Source organism: Borostomias antarcticus (genome assembly GCF_949987555.1).
Source record: "Borostomias antarcticus genome assembly, chromosome: 2".
In the NCBI taxonomy this organism is placed as follows: domain Eukaryota; kingdom Metazoa; phylum Chordata; class Actinopteri; order Stomiiformes; family Stomiidae; genus Borostomias; species Borostomias antarcticus.
The window spans coordinates 21,249,763-21,262,472 of NC_140235.1; the positions used below are offsets into that span (position 1 = coordinate 21,249,763).

At 46.6% G+C, this 12,710-nt stretch overlaps 1 protein-coding gene across 1 annotated transcript in view; it reads right to left on the bottom strand.

Annotated features, from left to right (window-relative positions):
- The window catches only part of dnajc13 (DnaJ heat shock protein family (Hsp40) member C13), a 42,034-nt gene extending 40,054 nt beyond the window's left edge, over positions 1-1,980 (bottom strand). Inside the window, exon 1 of the mRNA XM_084460961.1 lies at positions 1,904-1,980. Coding sequence (XP_084317087.1) covers positions 1,904-1,971 — 68 coding nt within the window. The 5' untranslated portion in view covers positions 1,972-1,980. The remainder of the gene's footprint in view (positions 1-1,903) is intronic.
- Between the last annotated feature and the right edge of the window lie 10,730 nt (positions 1,981-12,710).

Genomic DNA, 12,710 nt, shown 5'->3' on the forward strand with positions numbered 1-12,710 from the left:
AGATATGACAGGACCAACAGCAGTAATCTAGTGCTAGCTAGCTACGTGCAGAACTATCTAACTCAATTTTGAGGCGGCAAATGTCAAATATACGGGGCAGTGCATCTGGATTTGACACAGCTGGGGTCGGCCGAGCGCACCGCGCTCTTCGGCTCTGCTCTCTGATGGATCTTGACACTTGCTCAAACCACAGCCAAGTCAAGTATAAAGTCATGAGGCGTTTGTGCTGAGTGCGAATGCGTGTGTGAGTATGTATATGAGGGTGTGAATGTGCGTGAGTGCACGTCTGTGTCTGTCTGTGTGTGCTTTGTGTGTGTGTGAGTTAGTCCATAACTACAGCAGAGAGCAGCTCCATGGCAGCGCTACACCAGTGGGGCAGGAATTCTTGCCGCCGGTCCAGACAACGATGGCTCTGAGAGGCTCTTTGTCTGTTCAACATTGAGAGGCCTGTCCGCCACACCAGCGCAACCAGATCTAATACGCCCCACAAGCCGAGTCACAGGACTTAAAAAGAGGACGTGATGGCAGCACGCTGAAGAGAGGAAATAGCCTGCTACTGTACTAAGTGACATTTAAAAGAAGAGAAATAGAGCCTAGTACTTTCAAAATCATTTATTCTGTAATGGCTTTGGGAGGGAAGGCCTAGGCTTCATAATTAAAAGCCAGAGTGTTTCCATTAAGTGGAGGGCAGGCTAAGTTGATTGTAATCTGGTTGATTATAATTAGTGTTGGCCCCCTGGAAGAATTCACTGAGAGAAGCTTCACTGTGATACAGTTGTGCGACGCACGCTTGGCTCACGCACACAAAACCGCCTCTTCCCTGTAGCTACTGTATGGGATGTGTAAGCCACCTCTCTTTTTTGGCCCTTCTGGCACAGCTCTGAGTCACTGTCCACTCCACACACACACACATATTGACCCAGACCGATATACAACAAAGCTCTCCCCTCTCTCCCTCTCCCCCCCCCCCCTACACCACTCACTGTCCATACAGGCACATCAACGCCGGCTGGTCCCTGGCGGACATGTCAGAGGGCATTAGGAGAATGAAGGCCTCACGGTACCTAATGCAGTTCCTCCACAGCCCTGCTTAAGTTACCTCGGTCAATGGAGGCCCTAATGGGACTAAGCCAGTTAGGAGTCAGGTATTGGTAATGTGATCACATCCTCTTAGTATCCCTGGTGGTGGAACGTACGTTCAGTCTATGACTCCGGGGGACACGGCAGAAAACAAACAGAGGACATACGGGTCATCACTTCATTCTTCCCATGTCCTACTGGTCATTCCCAAATTGCTGACCCTTCTAACTGTACAGAGACAAACCGGTTTGCGTGCTAGAAGAGTGAATTTGTTGCAAACAAAACAAGGAATCGGGGACTAGGTCTACTTCGATTAATGCTTCTCGGAAACCTTATCTTCAATGTGATGTCATAGACTAGGCCTGTAAACACAAGGACTTACTCAATGCCAGGCTATCTTGGGGATCATGTCATGTGTTCAAGCCCCAGTGAAGATAAGCAGGCCCACAAAATGGAAGCGCTGACTCAGGGATTTCAGGGCTTTCCCTGACCTAGCACTACAACTACATTACCTTAGCGGCGCGAACTGAACATAATCAGCAAGATCACACGGTAGCTCTCACACCAAGATAGTCACATTCCCAAATAAACGGCTGGCAAACTAGGCTACTTACGCCGCGGCGGTAGCAGCTATAGGAGGACTGTGGGAGAGAACTGGCAAACAACGCACTGACTAAAAGGCGGATTTGCGCTTCGAAACAACCTGGTCCCTTTGGAGGGACAGAACCTGAAAGGGCCTGAAATCCTCTCATTCTGCGGAAGAACAGATGAGGAGACGGAGAAGGGAGAAGGATGACGGACGGAGGATGAAGGTGCGTCTTACTTTCCCCTCCAGGAGTGCTTGGTGGTGTAGAAACAGGCCAGGTCTTTGTTGTCTTTGATGACGTTCATCTTCTGGCAGGACCTGCAACAACAGGACAAGGTCAAGCAAGGGGGGTTGGGGTTCAGCGGGGATTCTGAGTGATGAATGATGAATCATTCTATGTCTTACTTATGTGCATGTTTCATAGGCAGGCAGTGTTTCCCATGCTTAGAATTAGCAGCCCGCCAGTTTCACATTAAAACCTTCCTCTTCCCAAATCTGGAAAAGTAAAACCTTGATACCGCTGACCTGCATTTCAACCCGTCCCCTCTCACTCTACTACTGATAACCTCTCTAGCCACACTTGCTACACACACAGCACACACACACACGCATCTCCAACTCCTATCACTGGTCTGGATAGCTAGCCTAGCCTAGATGATTACAGTAGCTAAACTGACACAAATCAACGAAATCTCACAACTGCCAACACTTCTACAGTCTGTCTACACTAGCTGCCTGTTGGCCCATTTGACTTAGGCTACTATAGCTAGAAGCGACATGATGTAGACTAGATAGATCAGACTCTTGCCTTGTTGTTAACCTCCCTCCCCGGAGCTCACCCCCTCCCCCCAATAGAGCCACACTCCAATCCTGTGGGAAAGACGTATAGGGAAGGCCTTAGGCCTGATGCAGGGCTCTAAGAATGCCCTATCGATGCAGTTTCACAGGTGTAGGCGCACGCACACACACACATGCACACACACACACACACACAGCTGTGTGCTTTGTCCGCAGACCACAACAATGCCAGGCAGGGTACCTTTCGTTTAAGCGACTGACATCCAAGTACGGGATTAAGAATGTGACTTCAATTAGCAGAAACGGAACAGGTCAGTGGGAGAGACTCCCTCCCTCCTTCCTCCCCACCGTGAAGCAGTCATGTGAGTTAGGGAGGAGGAATACCTTATAATAGTCCTATTGACTAGTTACTAAGGACCCACCCTGACCTTCACCCGTCACTGCATAAAGCTTACTGTATGTCACACATTCCAAATGCACTGTCTGACACACAAACATGCGTGCGTGCAGGCCAAGCGTGCAAACACACACTTCGCACACTTCAAACACACTCCACACACACTCCACACAGCCTCAAAACATTCTACACCTCGATTGATTGAGGCTCTCAGCTGGGAGAGTCCCAGTGTTGCGCTGCCAGTGGCATCACTCCGCAGTCTGCACAGATGAACAATATTTAGGCAGCAGGGAATCTAATCCTCATACAGGATACAGAGGTGAGACTCTCTGACTGACTGACTGACTGACTGACTGGCTGACTGGCTGGCTGGCTGGCTGACTGACTGACTGACTGACTGACTGACTGACTGGCTGGCTGGCTGACTGGCTGACTGGCTGACTGGCTGACTGGCTGACTGGCTGGCTGACTGGCTGGCTGGCTGACTGACTGACTCGCTGGCTGGCTGGCTGGCTGGCTGGCTGGCTGACTGACTGACTGACTGACTGACTGACTGACTGACTGACTGACTGACTGACTGACTGACTGACTGACTGACTGACTGACTGGCTGGCTGACTGCATCCATCTTCTTCACTTCTGACAGAGACTTCAACTACAAATAAACACAACCACAGCAAGTCACTGTACCTGTACCAAGTCACATGCAGTTTATCCAGCCCTCCTATTTTACAGCCTCTGCGTGCACATCCTCAAAAGGCACTAAAGTCAGCCATGCATGCAGGCCAGGCATCGTAGTGCTTACACAGCATAATGGGAAGGAAACAGCGTGTGGGATAAGTGGCCTTTAAAACGAAGCCTAACAGAACCCCCTGGGCTGGTCAGATCAACGCACACAGGGAAGGTATTGATCAACTAGACAAAAACAAAACAGTCTTGGAGTCTCAGGAGTTAGCCTTAAATAGCTGAAATCTAATTACCATGACAGAGGCCCTACAAGACTGGAAAATGAATTAACATGCTTTACTCCGCACCAGACCTCCCTTCATTTTGCTCTGCTTTCTCTTCAACATTGTCAAAAATGTATTATGAGTAGCGGAGTTGAGATCACAAATGCAGAGTTTAAGATCGCACTCACACTTGACCAAAACGACGCTTACCAGCAGGCACATCACACGGGACAACTACAACATCACAACATCAAACCCAGCCAGTAAGAAAGACAGCCCGAAAGACAATGGGCCGTACACAGCACAGGGAGCGGGGCGGCCCGGCCCTGGGAAGAACAGAACAGATAGACATTAACCTCTCTCTGCTGGCCACTGTGCCATCACGAGGGGAACCTGTGTCAGCACTCTGCTCAGATCCTGGAAACAACTTTTCCTTCCTCTCCATTTCAGCTTGCAAACGAACCGCGGGGGGAACAGAGAATAAGTCCCAGTAAATCATGAAGTCCACAGTCTACCGAGGTGACGAGACGAGAGAGCCTCTCTGACTCTTTTCACAGGCTATTGAGCACTGTATTTAAAACACACTGGCTACTTCCAAAGCAATGCGTGTAATGGGCCTAAGGCCTATATGCTAACTATTACACTTTTCATCTACGCTGGCAAGGAGACCAACCGAACTAGGATGAACAATAGTGAGATTTACAACAGGGCATAAAGGCTGGCACCACGTGCTCTTCAGCACCTTGGATGGCCGTCCTGCTTAATTCTGTTACTGTGATGAGGGTATAAAAAGACCGAAGCAGATTCCAGGCCGTGGTCATGTGACGGGCCCTTCCCGGCCCTTCTTGTGAGTCGATAAAACCGTCCATATCAAAGGGCAGTCACTTACTGGAGGACAACTTATACAGGACGCCTATGGACAATATAGGCCTATTAACTTCTTAATCTGATATAAAAACTGCCAAATTGCATTTGTGCTATCAGAGTAGCCCCATGACTTAAACCACTGAAGGCTACAGAAAAACCACAAGCCTTGGTGTACTGTAGAGAAAGAAGACCACCTTGGTTCTATAGAGATAAATCCACACAGAGGACAATCAAGGTTTGTAGTGACACCTCACAGTGGTGGGACTCAGCAGGGGGGTTATATAACCTGTGCAGGAAGATCTTGGCTTTCAAAGCACTGAGAGAGAGTGCTGACTGTGCAGACTGGCTGATAGTTCAGTCTACCCTACTGGACTATGTAGCTACACAGTACATATGCAGTGTAGCTAGGCTAGGTTATAGGCTACGGAAAGATAACAGAATGCTTGTGTGGGTGAGACGTTGTCCCAAAATAAAACACATGCAAGACAGTGACAAACTGACCTAAATCTGGATACCAATGACTTTCAACCACGAATGTTCTTGGGGGGGAAACAAACAATAGTACAACCAGCCATCCTAAGTGCAAACCTAGTGCAAGCCATGAGTGGTTTCTCAACAAAACAATTTGCATGTCACTAATACCATGTTTTACTACATGTGTTTTCTGTTTATGACTTATCAATAGTAACATTAACTAAGTTGAGCAACGCGTTGATAAAATATAATCTGTCTTGCTCGCAGCCTGTTCGCTAAACAAGACAATTGTCTGCAGTTTAATAAAATAACAGCCGACTCATTTGAAGATGATCACACCCCGTTTGACAGAGACGTTGTAGTGGCTAACTGGCAGGGCAAGCTAACTAGCTGAACGCTACCTATAAAGTCCAATAGCGAGCTAGCTTCTGTAGTAGCAGCAACAGCGGGAGGCCACGGGAACAGTCTAGTGTAGCCTAGCTGGCAAGCTAGCTAATAGCAAGTTTGACAGGGCCATTCCGGTGATGCACTGTTGCAGGCAGCATCATTACACTTTTGTTAGATTGTGACAGGGAAGTCGGAATGTATTTTTTTTTTTTTCACGTTTACGGGGAGGAGTGCGAGCTAGCTAGCGAGCCGGCTGTCTGGGAAGACAAACAGACCGTATTTTGGTCAAGCTAACGTTAGCTGGCGCTAGCAAGGAGGACCTGTCTGAATCAAGCCAGGGAGCGCAAACATGGAGGAGATGAGTAGGAGGGGAGTAGCACTCGCAGATCAATTTACCTGTATATTCGCTACCAAATGCAGTTCGTATCCGTCCCTCGGCCCCCACCCTCCAAAATGCGTTGCAGGTGTGTTTGTTTTTCCAATCGATGATGTAGTTTATCTATTGCGCCGTCTTCCCAGAACTCAGGACGCTGCCATATTCCTCATATCAAAAGTACATCATAGCGCAAGCGCGAAGATTTGCTGTCATGAGTCTGTCAGCTGATTGGGTTACCAGGAAGTACCTACAGCAAGACGCCTGATCCCAGAACAGTCCTTATCAATGTATCGATTGACAGCGAACCCAGGATCTGACCTGTAGTCGGTCCTTAAGTTAGACCACAGAATTGATAGAGGAATGTCTACAGGATGCATATGGATATGAAAAAATGGTAGGAACGACAGACGCCTTCCAAGTGTGTAGTCACAATACAGGATCTATCAATACGATAATTGGAGCACCGAAAAAATGCATGTTTTCACACACTGATTTATTAGGCATATTATGAGATTTTCACATGAAAACCGCATGTAGACCTATTTAGGTCTAGTTGTGAAATAGTGCATTATAGTAGCAATACTGCAGTAGATATGATAAAGCTATCATAATTTGTCCAGAAAATAACAACTACTACATAGCCTATAGGTCCATTATTTATATGAAAAGGTAAGACCTGTCAGGTAGGCTAAAGAAGACACCAATCACTTTTATTCTGTCAAAATAATATAAATGTAAATAATAGAATGGAATACTGAGTTTGTGCCATTTTAGCTATCAACTAATCTGTCTACTGTAGGATAATAGACTAACACTGCATTTTACAGGCCTGCAGCTGCAGACTTTTGTGAGTTTACTGCCCTCTAGGGGCACTTTCCCTACACTGCAAAGTTACTAATAGGCTATCGTTTCTGCCAAGCCAAAAACTCAAAACAGGCCATTTCATATGAGGGGTGGAAGTAACAAAAATTAATAAATAAATAGTCGATTAAAATGCAATTGAATTAAATGTGTGATCGATTAAAATGCAATCGAATTAAATGTGTGAATGATTAAAATTCAATCAAATTCAATTATTCATTAAATTAATTATTCAATTATTCATTAAATTAATCGTTAAACTGCACTTTTATCATTTGAGTGCGCTTTTATCATTAAAAGTGTGCTTTCATCATTAGTGTGCTTTTATCAGTAAACTGGACTTTTATCATTAGCGTGTGCTTTTATCATTAGTGTGCTTTTATCATTAGATTGTGCGTTTATCATAACAGTGTGCTTTCACTTTTATCATTAGACTGCGCTTTTGCCCTTTCCCAACACACACCACTCTAACGATAAAGCCTTTATCATTAGACTGGTGTGTTGTATGTGTCAATCAGCTGACCACGCCCACATGCGTACATCCAGGCTATCCCTGTCGATTAATTAATTTTTGTTACTTCCACCCCTCATAATTTCAAGCAACCCGAACCCGCATTGACTGCTAGACCTCACTAGTGTAAATGTGAAATGTGTTAGGAAGGAACAGTGTAGCAAATCCATCTAAGGCCTACTGACAACCGAAATAATACCATACGACTACTGTTTCAAAATTAAAAAATATGCCTACTTTATTAATTAAGCTACTAAATGCTTCACACTGGAAGTGGTAACTTGTTGGGCCTATATATGTCTTGCCCAATCTTAACAGGTAACAGTCAGATGTCAGAACAGAGTGTCTTTAGCCTACGTAGCCTAAATGACTCAAGCACACAGCACAATACACTCTGATGACTGGCAATGAATGGATCAGCCAGGGTTGCATAATCCTGACTTTTTCGAGTTTCTGATTGATTTTGCCCACTAGTTTACCATGGTACAAAATAGATGGTATAAAACGAGTTGTAGCAGCTACACATACAAGCCTAAACAATTATGGAATCAGCCCACACATGATCAAATCATTAAAATACTCAGCTAAACTGCAGTACTGCAATTCTTTTTTTTCAGTAATCCAAACTCCATATCCAACTCCTATTTAGATTTCGATCATTGACCATTTACATATTTTGATTTTTGATGACTCACACGCAAACGAACCAATTCCTAGCCTATTGCTCAATGATTACAGATCTGATTTCAGAATATTATTCCCGATTAAACCGTACAACATACATAGGGGTTCTTTTGCAAAAACAGACATCTTCGTTTGTAGACCTATTAGCTGCTTGCCCATAGGCCCTGTCTGTGGTGAGGTTTAAAATAGGCCTGTTCATACCATTCAGTGCTTTATAAACCAACAGCAGTATTTAAAAGTAAATTCTTTGACAGAGTGGAAGCCAGTGTAAAGACCTCAGAACTGGAGTCATGTGATCCACTTTCTTGGTCTTAGTGAGGACTCGAGCAGCAGCGTTCTGAATCAGCTGCAGCTGTCTGATCGATTTTTTAGAGATAGTCTACCTGTAAACACACCGTAGTAGTCAATACTGAAGATAAACGTATGGACACGTTTTTCCAGACCCTGCTGGGACACAAATCCTTTAATTCTTGATATATTCAGGTGATAGTACAATTACGCTGTTGAAATTCAGGTCTGAGTCCATTACTACACCATTTCTGGCTTCGTTTGTGTTTTTTAGCATTACTGATTGGAGCTGAGCGCTGACTTTTAATCGTTCTTCTCTGGCTCGTTTGTTTTATTTTTGTTTAGTTGAAGACATTAGTTGGCACATCCAATCGTTGATTTGTTCAATGCACTTACTCAGCGCTTGTAGGCAATGGGATTATAGTCCCCTGGTGATATGGTTATATAAATGTTTTGTTGTCTGCATATGGCAGCATATTTTGTTGTTTTCCATATTTTGAGCTAATAGGAGCATGTAAATGTAAAGATTAGATTGTTCAATTGCTCTATAGAGCATCTTAAATAAACATGACGTTCCACAAGGAAAGATCTAAACATTTTAACCAAGTGGCATGAAACTCAATTCAGTATCTAGATTTTTCTTAATGTGGCTAATATCACTACTAGAAGAAGGAGTATTTATTTGTCACACAGAACTTGACTCCAACACACACGTGCAATGTGTGGGCCCGGGGACCAATCCAAATGCTCTGTTCAATCCTGGTCAGGGACGGACAGGAGAGCAATCTGTTCTTCCGCATGTTTTTTTTTTTATATAGGCTATTGAGGAAACCCCTGTGAACGCGGGTAGAACATACAAACTCCACACAGAAAGGCCCGGGAGACACCCCACCTGAGTAGACCTATACCTCAAACCCCTGGGGAGAACATGCTCTACAGTGCCGACAGCGTCCCAAGCGGGAATAGAACCTATGGACCTTCTTGTTGCGATGCGACAGTGAGCACCGTGCCACCATAAAAAGAGGGGGCATTCCCGGAGACACTGCAATAACGGGTAGATGCATGGAGCGAACAGAGCAAGCACCTTTTCCGACTCCCATGTCCTAAATATCAGTTTAATATGTAGTCCTCCTATGGAGGAGATATTTAACTGACAATAACAGATACTACAGTTGATTTTAGCCAAAAGGCAGAGAAACAACCAGTTTACTACACGATAAAGGTCTTATTGCACAACAAAACAATATAATGCAAAGTTGCCCCCCACATCTCGTCTCCAGTCACCACAACAGCCTCAGATGAAGTGGCATGAAATTGACATCACACCAAAAGACAAACCTCAAGAAACTGTAGGCTACCTGTATCGCATACGTTTGTTCTCATCTTTGTTGTCATTCAACAGAGCAATCTAAAACAACAGATCTGTAGCCCAAATCTTAAAACACGACCCCATTCAATTCGAGATTAGTGATGTATTTTAGTAACACCTGGGCCCTGTTTTAAAATGTGATTGACTCACCGCGATTGAAGGTAGAGGGGGAACATCGTGGCCTCTGAGACTCAGTGTAGAGTAGTGTGAAGTGGAACAGAAGCACAGAGTGGTCACGTTACGGAGCATCTGATTCGGGGGCCTACCATGCGCTACCCGTTAGCCTAATTTAATTATAGATAGGCCTAGACAAGAGGAAAAGAGAGCTTTTCGTTTTTCTGGGATACTCCTAAACTAATTGGGCATTGACTCCTAATAGGCTTCAAAGAAAAAACACAGCGAAGGAGGCACTTCAACTGTCCTGAACTTCTAATTTGGTTCACATGGAGTCAAATAGGCCTACTGTAGGGTTGGGGCCTGTGGAGCTGAGGGAGCAGACATGTTCGTGTCCAATCAGTAGAGTATCGAAACAGATATTGTCAAACCGAGTTATTTAAAGAATGTGGAATATCACGAAACTATGTTGCTTAAGACTTTGAGAGCTCTAAACTATAGCGAGGGAAAGTGAAAACATGCGCCCCTAGCGGATTTGTTCCTATCGGAGATGTGTTTCAATGTAAACTCCCATAGACCGGATTTTCTAATATTTACTACGAAGCCATTTCGGTGAAGTTATCAAAACACAAACTTGTGAGTGTTTTTACATTAATGATCTACCAACTGTGATAATTTCAAACAGTATTTCACCTTCTTTAAAATTTTCGAAATTGCTCCATTCCTCCAGTCAAAGTCGATGGAATTTAAGAAAATATTTTCATAATTCGGATTGTGATTGAAAATCAATTATGATCACCAGAATCAATAAAGTTGCCGTTTAAGGCATTCTACTAACTTTTCGGTGTCGATATAATTTTTCAAAAGACGTGTCTATGAGAAATCCCATTCATTCTCTCGGCATTAGGAACGCTACCACTAGGGGGCGATGAGATTACTTTCCCTCCCTATAAAGTATAACGATGGTTACGTATTGTAACCCTAGTTCTATGAGTGGAGCGGAGCCCCACAGGGCTAGCTCCTATTGGCTAGCGAAACCCAGCTAGCTACATTGACTGAAGAAAAAAACATACACGCACCTGTGTCCAACCAGGTCCGGTGCACCACTGTATAAGCGGGCTACGCCCGCACATCTGCTCCTAACCGAAATTTTCAGCGAGCAGACTGCGGGGCAGCAAGTCTGTTCCCTGTGGGGCTCCGCTCCACTCATAGAACTAGGGTTACAATACGTAACCATCGTTCTATTTCGTGGAGCTCCGCCCCACAGGGCTAGCTCCTATTGGCATAAGCGGAGCTACACGACCGCACCATACACTCTTGCTGGCCCCAGTAAGGGAACCAGTCAGGACACAAGCCAGGGCTCCAAGGCGAGACCATACTAACAGTTGATCCGACCCAAGCACTGGCCCCACCCCGCCACACTCAGTCTATCACAGCCGAGGGCAAGGAGAGGTACGTGGGGCGAGAGCTGGACCAAAGCGGTTACTCCGTAACAAGCCCGTCCCAGCCTCACACATAAACAGGAACGGAACGTCACTAGACGGGCCCGCTCCTACCTTAGCTGAACCGGTGAGACCTGAGTGAGTCACGTCTGCTTTCCTAGCAGGAAAAGACCCCGCGGCTCAAACCGGTTCTCCAGTAGCGGCGAGACCTGCCATGGTCAATTCTGACTCTTTCACAGAAGACCCGGCGACTCGAGCCGAACACCTACATGAAAAATCCTGTCTAACGCTGGCTCGCACCGGCGGCTGTGTTTAGCACAGATGACGCCACAGAGACAGAGGACATGGATAAAAGGTAATAACGGACAAAAGGAGACGGGGACGACCAAGTCGCCGCCGCACAGATGTCCTCCACTGACACACCATTGAACAGGGCAACTGACGTGGCCACACCCCTTGTGGAGTGTGCCCGAACAGCACCAGGCAGAGGACGACCCGCAGTCACGTAAGACTGGGCGATGCCCTCACAGATCCAATGGGAGAGACGCTGTTTCGACAACGGAGAACCCACCTTCCCTGGGCCGTGGCAAACCAACAACTGGGGGGTGGTGCGGACCGCAGCCGTGCGCTGGACGTAACACATCAACGCACGCACAGGACACAACAAATGCAGGCGGGCCTCTTCCTCGCTCGCATGAGGTGGAGGATAGAAGGCTCCCAGCTCCAAATCCCGTGCCCTATAGGCGCCCCGGACCACCTTCGGAACGAAAGATGGATCCGTGCGCAACACAGCTTTGCTCCCATCACCCGTGATGAGAAAAACTGTCAACGCCCTCAGATCACTGACCCGCTTGCCCGACGTCAGAGCAAGGAGCAGCGCGGTCTTAATCGACAGCCACTTGAGAGATATCCGCTCCATTGGTTCGAACGGCGCTTTACATAGCGCATCCAGAACCAAGAGCAAATCCCAAGGCGGCGCCGCAGCCTTACGCACAGGGCGAAGACGGCGCGTGCCGGCCAGGAAGCGTTTAACCAGGGGATGCCCGAAAACCGTAGTTTTGGCGAACCCCTCATGGCATGCGGAAATAGCACACGCATACACCTTGATAGTGGATGCTGCCAAACCGCCACCATGACCCATCAGGTGCTGAAGGAATTCCAAAATCGCCTCGACCGAGCATGACTCGGGAGCGAAGTCCCTTTCCTCACACCAACGCGCAAAAGCAGCCCATTTGCCAGAGTAAACCAAGGCAGTGGAAGCCGCGCGCGCGCTCTGAATTGTACAGATCACGGCCGGAGAGAGTCCCCTATCAGACAATCTCCGCCGTTCAAGAGCCAGGCCACCAGCGGCCGTCCCAAGACTGGAGGTGCGCAAATTGAGCCCTCCGCCTGGGACAGAGCGTTCGGCCAATGAGGGATGTGCCACGGTTCTACAGTAGTCATGGCCATCACTTCTGCATACCATCTCGCCCAGTGGCGGTCCGGCGCTATCAGTATCACTGATGCACCCTCTGACCGCACCCTGGC